This window comes from Neomonachus schauinslandi, chromosome 4 (genome assembly GCF_002201575.2).
Source record: "Neomonachus schauinslandi chromosome 4, ASM220157v2, whole genome shotgun sequence".
Lineage (NCBI taxonomy): Eukaryota > Metazoa > Chordata > Mammalia > Carnivora > Phocidae > Neomonachus > Neomonachus schauinslandi.
In genome coordinates this window covers 69,357,315-69,365,821 of record NC_058406.1, presented here as the reverse complement: position 1 = coordinate 69,365,821, position 8,507 = coordinate 69,357,315, and the positions used below count along the sequence as shown (strand labels likewise).

Below are 8,507 nucleotides of genomic sequence, written 5' to 3'. Positions count from 1 at the left end.
ACAAACTCGAGTCACTTAGAGACACGTCTCTAAGGAGACAGGGTAGGGTGTCAGTGACTCGCGCCCGGTACTTCTGGCTCCTATACACATCGGCTGGGTCCTTCTCTTCCCTCAACTTCTGCCACCAACGCCGTTCAGGAAAGCTAGAACCTCCTTGTCAGCCTGCCACCACGCCTTTTATAAACTCCCTCAAGCACCTGACTTCCCTCACCAGTCCTCTTCAGGGTCCCCCTCGGGTCTTGGCGGCTAATGACAAGCTTTTTTTTTCTTTTTTACCTTTCCAAAGTCGGCCTCTCGGGAGAGGAAGGAGAAGACTGGCGTCCGGTCGCGCTCGCGTCCCGCAGCTACTCAGCCCACAGTCCGCTCCGCCCCTTCTCACTCCCTTCTCCCCCTCCCTCCGCCTCCGCTCCCCTCCGGGGTGAGGAGCTGGAACTGAACGCGGAGGAGGAGCGCGCATGCGTGCCGCGGGTGGAGCCGCTGGGCAAAGAACCGGAAACTTAAGAGACAAAGTTCCGAGCCCCGCCCCCCGCCGCGCTGCCCCACCGTCTGGCCCAGCGGACCCACGAACCGACGGATCCACGCACGGACGAATCTGCCCGCTCCTGAGAGCGCCATGTCTGGTTCCTCCAGCGTCGCCGCTATGAAGAAAGTGGTTCAACAGCTCCGGCTGGAAGCCGGGCTCAACCGCGTGAAGGTGAGCGGGGGCGGGCGGCCGAGGGGGAGGGGAGGGCGGAGGCGGAGGGTGGGATCGGGAGGCCGAGGTGGCTGACACTGGCTGCACTCGCGTCCGGCTCCCGCTTCCCTTGGGGAGGGCGCGCGCTCGGCGGCGAGGATCCGGGAGCGGCCAACTTTAGAGAAGTAGGGGCGCGGGTCGGCGCTGTGGTTTGGGGGGCCGGTTAGTGCGCCCTTCCGCGGCCAGGGCTTTCCAAGGCGGCTGGTCCCGGGGCTGGACTGCGGCTTTCCGCATTCCGTTCGCCCTTGTCTCTCTCTCCCTCCGCAGTGACTCCGTGGCTGGCTTGGGCAACAGCTGCTCCTCCGCGCGCCGTCCGCACCCTTCCAGTCCTCAGCTTACCAGACTCCACCCTTTCTTTTCACTAGACAGTTGTATCTGAGTTTTAATTCAGAACAGAACCAATTTTCTTTTCATGTCAGAACGTTCCCAAACCCACTCCTTTTAGTACTAGATTCTTACCGCCAGCTCTTATCCACCGAACACATACTTGAAAACGAATTTTTGCAAACGCAAACTTTAGGTCAAAAAAGCATGTTTGTTTTCAAAACGTTCTCTAAGGTTACCACTGGTGCCCTGTACAACCTCGTACAAAGCGTGCATTGCATACCTATTTGGCACAGTTTGCTGGGATATGACCTTGGGAATATCTGCTGGTCTGCTCTATCTTAGTGAACAGGGTGGTCAAGTTTTATTTGTTTTGCCGACTGGTTAACACTGACCTTGGGCGTTTACTTTGGGGGAAAAAAACCTTTTGTGTATGTTGGTAGGATAACCTGACATTCACATGCTATTCCAAGTTTCTCCTGATTTTTAAAATCCTAAATGGATTGGCTTCTTTCTGGCACAGGTCAGCTTACAAGTGAAACTCTTCTTGTAATTAAAAAAAAAAGAAACAGAAGAATATAAATCATGCACTCCGTTGAAAGAAACAGCCAGTTTCCAAGATGACTTGATTGTGTACTCATCAGGCTAGTCTTTACTTCTCCCTGAAATGTTCTGTGGAGTAAGACAGTCTCCCATTTACCTATTTCCTTAAATAGAAATGTCAGGGACCTAGCTTACTCAGTTGTGGTCACCTCAGGACAGAAGGGAAATTCCCATCAGTTTTGGTGTGGGATTCCCCTCCCTTCCTGGCCTTAAGTGCTGTAGACTCCATTGCTGTTTGGAGTCCATTTCTCTCATATCCAGATACTTACTTCATCCCAGTGGTTTATGGTCACTCTTGGCTGGATTTAACTCTGAAATTTGTTTCTTAACCAACCATTACGTTATCATTCAGGTGTGCCTTTACCATAGTTGGAGTGGCTCAGGAAAGAAAAAAATGCGGGGGTATGGGAGGCAAAAGAAAAAAAAAGGTTGGTTGAAAGCAGTAAGTGTTCAGTGGGGGTACTTAGCCCTTGTCTCAAAAGAAAATGAGATGGAAGTCCTCAGACTAAAGTACTTGAGGGTTTTACCATGAAAACCCCAGCTACTGCAGTAACTCTCCAGAGTGATGCCTGTTCCCTATACTTCATTTCTTCAGGAGGCTTCTGGTCAGGAGCCTTAAAGCTACCATAGGTGATTTGGTTTTAGAGTTCTCTATTTCCTGCTAGGGGCTGTAGCAAGGAAGGGAGGGCATCCCACCTTGGGACTTTTAAATGAGCTTTTCTTTAAATCTGTTGTAAAATATGGTTAGTTCGATTTTATTTTGTGTGCCTATTTTATCCATGACTATGCTAGATGCTTTTTTTGGGTGTTCTTTTATTTTTAAACTAGCACAAGTTTACTGTTAAACCTTTGAGTACAGTTGATAGAAATGTTCACAAATGCTTGACAAACTCTACCATATGTAGGGTGACCATACGTTGTTTCACCAACCCAGGACAGTTTTGAGAGTTAAAGAGGGCAGTAATAATTATGCCAGGATTATAGGGTTTCAACCTCCTGGATGGTGATTATTACAATGCTTTAGGGGCTAGCAGCTTGTTTGAGTTTTAGAGTCTTTGTCTTAGTTCTCCCCACTACTTAGAATTCTGATTGGTTTCTCACTGATAGTTACCTGGCTGGTTCTCTTGTCTTTGAGATCTCAAGTTTAAATATCACCTCCCCAGAGACACCTTCCCTTAAGGCACGATCTAACCACTCTTTTTTCCAAAGAGCTCCTTGTCTGTATTTTCCTCTGAACTGTCACCTCCGTAACAAGGACCTGGCTGTTCTTAGGTATTCTCAGTGCCTAGAATATATTTGGCACATACTAGTGCTTGAGAAGTTTGTGAAAGGGAATTAGTTAAGTTGGAGCCTGCCTCCCTTTTAGACAGAAAGTTAATACTTTATCCTTACTGCTAGTTAATGTGAATGAAACCAAGTTTTAAGATTGTGCAAAATGATGCCATGCATACCCCCCACTTTAGCTACGCCTTCTTTTGGTGGGTAAACAGGGTGGCCATTTTTTGTAGCACTTGGTTATCAGGTATTTACATAATACTTTATACAGTTGCTAAATAAACCTATGGAACTCAATTACTCTGGACTGTTGTATAACCCAAATATACAAATAGATTTCAAGACTTGAGATTCATTTCAGGATCATGTATCCTTTTACCAGGTAAATGTCTGGGATACAGCAGTAATCTGCAGGATTTCTTCTTATAGAGAGTATTTGTGATGCTCTTACCTCCCTTTCACAGGCAAATGCCCAGCCGGACTGGACACCTGCTCTCACCCTCCTTGGGGATAGTTGAAACTGAAAATAAATGATTATTTTTCCCATCTTCCTAAACCTCAAGACTGAGGATATTGTATTCATTTGGTACATCTTTTAGTTATTCATGTTCTACATCTGAACCATTCGGTTCTTTATTTTGGTATTCTACATCACCTTATCAGTATATAAATAGTAGACATTTAAGTGATACTTAATTCCTTAAGTCCTGTTTGAGTGGCATTGTATATGAAAATTGTTAAAATCACATTTAAGCAAATACACTGCTTTTTAAAGGCAGGCTGCTCAGTGAAGTTATTAAAATAATTTGAAGTTTGCTATCAGCCTTTCAGTCGCATGACACTAAGCAGAAAGCTGTCATTGTTCAGTTTCGTAACCTTAAACAGCAATGGTACATAATACCAAAACAATGAACTGAATGGTTCAGATTTAGAACATAATGTTCATTCACAGTAGCATTTTTCCAATAATATTGCTTTCAAGACAAAGTAATAGTTGGCTAGAATTTTAACGCCTTTTGTATCGAGTGTATGGCTTTTAGTAAAAAATATGTTGAGGCTCTGAAGGTGGGATACCTCTGAAGATTATTTATTAATAAACTAGCAAGATAGGTTTTATTTTGCAGATGTACTGAATCATTTGATGCTTTTAATAAGCAAGCAAAAGAAAACATAAACTAGTCCTCTGTACATGTAGTGTTTTGAGTGTGAGCTCAGTATATATATGACTGTTGACCTTCAATTAGTATATATCTTTTGACTTAAGAGAAGTGTTTATAGGGGCGCCCGGGTGGCTCAGAATCTTTAAAAAAAAGGGAGAGAAGTATTTATTGCAGGTATTTCAAAGATTTGAGGAAACCTTCATTAAAACATTCTCGCTGTGATTCATCAGTCTTACACAATTCACAGTGCTCACCATAGCACGTAAAAAGAAAAAAAAAGATCATAGGAAGGGAAAAATGAAGGGGGGAAATCGGAGGGGGAGACGGACCATGAGAGACTATGGACTCCGAGAAACAAACTGAGGGTTCTAGAGGGGAGGGGGATGAGGGATGGGTTAGCCTGGTAATGGGTATTAAAGAGGGCATGTATTGAATGGAGCACTGGGTGTTATACGCAAACAATGAATCATGGAACACTACCATCAAAAACTAATGATGTATGGTGATTAACATAACAAAATAAAATTTAAAAAAACATTCTCGCCTCTTCCCACTACCCTCTCCTTTTGTCTTATACAGGTTTCCCAGGCAGCTGCAGATTTGAAACAATTCTGTCTGCAGAATGCCCAACACGACCCCCTGCTAACTGGTGTATCTTCAAGTACGAATCCCTTCAGACCCCAAAAAGTCTGTTCCTTTTTGTAGTAAAATGAATCTTTGGATGGTAAGTTGTTTTAATATTTAGACAGTTTTAAAAAAATCTGCAGTGTTTATGGGATGACTTTTAAATACTACCAACTGATTTGGATTAATCCTGATCTTTTCTCTAATAGAACCCGGCTATAACGCAGCATAGCAAAGAATTGGGAGTTGGGAATGTAAGAGAAAATCAAGAGATCATTGAATAAACTGACATTTGTAGTGGGGAATAACAGGTTTTACTCTTTATTCTTGTAAAGTAAAGATAGAACGAGAGAAATGAAGTGTATGAGTTCATGGTGGCAGGCAGCGGATTTGATTTCAGAAGATTAAGAAACTAAAGAATTTGCTGGTTTAAGACATGTGTCTATATATTAATCTGTACCTTCCAGATCAAATGTCAATGTGTGCAAAAGTATATAATGTTAATCCAAGAGAGTTGTGACCAAAAAACATGCTGTGGAGAATTTAAAATGTAATCCAAGGGTGCTACACCTTTTATAAATACACGGTACTTTAGTCAGAGGGTTTACTCACCCGTACTGACCTATGAGAAGCAACCTTAAAATAATAGTGTTTTAAAAAAAAAAAAATGTGTGGCACACACCCTTTACAAACATTCTAACTCCTCAAAGTTCAGGAAGCTGCTTCCTAAAATACCATGTTACATAGTTGTGCCCTCCCTCATTAAGCTTTGTAGATTTGGTAGTATCCAGGAAGTCAGCATGTTTCCAGTAAATAAAATGGTTCAATTGGTTAAGATTTTGAAACACCAGAAACCACCTTTGAGTAATAGGTTTCCCATGAGGAAGTCATTCTTTTTAACAGCTTAACACGTTCATTTTGAGTAGTTAATAGTTCTTTGCCTCTAGCAATATTAATTCTTCATGGCAGTTTTTGGAAATTTCTTATTTTTATGGCTTATTAAAGATTCTTTAACCTCTGTTCCCGTTGTATTCACTTTACAAAGAGGTTTATTTTCATTTGATATAAAATACTGTTAAGAAGCCTGGCTTCTTATCTGGCTGTTAACAGTTTCATTTTACAAGAGTCTACAGATAGGTGTTTAAATGACTTGCTCAAAGTTATAAATATAACTAGGATAAGAACCCAGATTTCAGAGTAAAATAATTGCTACTAATCCTGGCAGTATAATAAAACAAGTTTGTAGGTATGATTTGAAACACCTTGGTCCAGGAAAAGGACATTTGGATGTAAAAGCATTTCTTCTCAAACTTGAATGTATCTACAAATCACCTTGTTCAGAAGCAAATTCTCAATAGGTCTGAATTCTAGGGGTGAAGCATTTCTTACAGACTCCCAGGTTATATTGATGCTGGTGGTCCTGGGTGGCCCACAGTGAAATGGCCTGGATGCAAAGAATCTACAAGTTAGTCTTAAAAATACATAGTTTTGATAATTTAAATTAAGACAACGTAGATAATTTAGTAGTAGAGTACAAGGAAAATAGAAATTACCATGATCAGCACACCTAGAAACAATCACTGTTAATAGATTAGATTTCCTTTTAAGAGTAAGAAATATTTATGGGCAGGTTTACAGACAATGAGGATCACAATATGTACAGTTTTTATTCTGCTTTTAAAAAAACACTTGAATTTTCTTCATGAAAATTCTTTGTAAACGAGATTTTCAATGGTTATAACTTAAACATCATTAAATATTGAGGGCATCATTAAATATTGAGGTTTCCAAGTTTGAAGCTACACTGAGGCAAATATCTTGGTACTCCTATGTAGTTTACCTGTTTCCTTAAGATCGATTTCTAAAGTAAAATTATTTAGGGGGGCCTGGGTGGCTCAGTTGGAAGCTTCTGACTCTTGATTTTGGCTCAGGTTATGAGCTCAGGGTTGTGGGAAAGAGCCCCGTGTTGGGTGGAGTCTGCTTGTTCCTCTCTGCTCTCTTCCCCCTGGCTTAAAACTCTCTCTCTCAAATAAAATCTTGGGGCGCCTGGGTGGCTCAGTTGTTAAGCATCTGCCTTCGGTTCAGGTCATGATCCCAGGGTCCTGGGATCGAGCTCCGCATTGGGCTCCCTGCTCAGTGGGAAGCCTGTTTCTCCCTCTCCCACTCCCCCTGCTTGTGTTCCCTCTCTCACTGTCTCTCTCTCTCTCACTGTCTCTCTCTCTCTCTCTGTCAAATAAATAAATAAATAAATAAAAATCTTTAAAAATAAATAAATAAAATCTTTAAAAAAATAAAAGTAAAATTATTCAATAAGGAATGACATTTGAAATTTAATAACACTTGATAACTAGGAGCAAACTTTCCACCTGGACCTTGAGAATGCTTTTTTGTTGAGCTCTTGCTAAACAACCCTCATTTTCTGCCTATCTAGTTTTTTAAATTTGTATTAATTCAGATGTTAACTGAGGTTAGACATTTTGTTTTTTCACCACTGATTCTGTTTAAGCTTCTTGAACATTTTTGTTATAGAATATCAGAAATTTTCAAGTAGAGAACCATGTATCAAAAAATTTTAAAAAGATATACTTTTTCTACCTTTCCATATAGATAACTTACTGTTTTTTAGGAATAACTACTGTATTATTTTTGAGATTTGTGTTGATCCATGTAAATTGTTTTAACTGCTGTATAGTATTCAACAATATGTATAAATCCTGGTTTATCTATTCCCCTATTGAGTTACATTTAGGCTATTTCTAGTTCTTTGCTGTTAAAACACCACTATAGTCAATATCTGTGTACAAGTCTCTCTTTAAGTGTAGGTTTATCTAGGTAAATAGAAGTGGGATTGCATCTTTTACCGTAGTAGATAAAGCCAAACTGCTCTCATCAGTGCTAACTGCTCGTTTTCTAGGGATGTTCAGATTTTTCAGAACTTAAGAGAGTTTTACATTAACTTTTTTTAATTAGGACATAGAGTATCTTTCGGAGTGATCCTGGCAAGTTAATCTTTAAGTCTGTTGTTTATAAACCAGAAGTGATTTGTACTTCAGAATGGTTGTGAAAATTAAGAGGAAGTTACATTTTATACATCACAGAAATCTCCTGTTTCTCATTTTTTCCCCCTAGAAACCCTGCGATATGTCTGCTTTTTAAAAAACAAAACAAAACAGGCTTAGTTTGGGGCACCCGGGTGGCTCAGTCATCCTGATCTCATTGGTCCTGAGATCGAGCCCCAAGTCGGAAGTCTGCTTGGATATTTTCTCCCGTGCCCCTGCCCCCAGTTGTGCACACACCAGCGCTGGCTGTCTCTCAAATAAATAAATCTTTTTAAAAAATAAAACAGGCTTAGTTTAATTGAAAGCACTTTATAAGCTTATATGCAAATAAATACCCTTAAAGTAATAGAAGTGTATTACTTTTCAGAAAAAACTATTGTGCTTTGGTACCGTACCCTAATTCACTCTTTCTTTTCCATTTCAGGTTTTCTAAACCACTTTTCATGAACCAGTGAATATTCAAAGGAGAACTAAATTTGAAGCCTGTACAAAAGCTTATTATCCCTGTAACACGTGCCATACTATATAAACTTCTACTTTTGTCAGTCCTTAACATCTACCTCTCTGAATTTTCATAAATTTCTATTTCACAAGGGTAATTATTTTATATATACTGGCAGCAGCATACAATAAAATACTCAGTGTAAAAGTTTTTTGGTTAATTACTGGTATTAAATAGACTATGTATTAATTTATTTTGAATACCTAAGATATGTGACAGTTTCCCAT

At 40.3% G+C, this 8,507-nt stretch overlaps 1 protein-coding gene across 1 annotated transcript; it reads left to right on the top strand.

Moving 5' to 3' along the window:
* Positions 1-520: 520 nt before the first annotated feature.
* GNG5 (G protein subunit gamma 5) lies at positions 521-8,440 on the top strand. The gene is made up of 3 exons (XM_021690320.1): positions 521-694; positions 4,675-4,819; positions 8,203-8,440. Exons 1-2 carry the CDS (start codon positions 614-616, stop codon positions 4,798-4,800), a joined length of 207 nt encoding a protein of 68 aa, XP_021545995.1. The 5' UTR covers positions 521-613; the 3' UTR covers positions 4,801-4,819; positions 8,203-8,440.
* Positions 8,441-8,507: the final 67 nt, after the last annotated feature.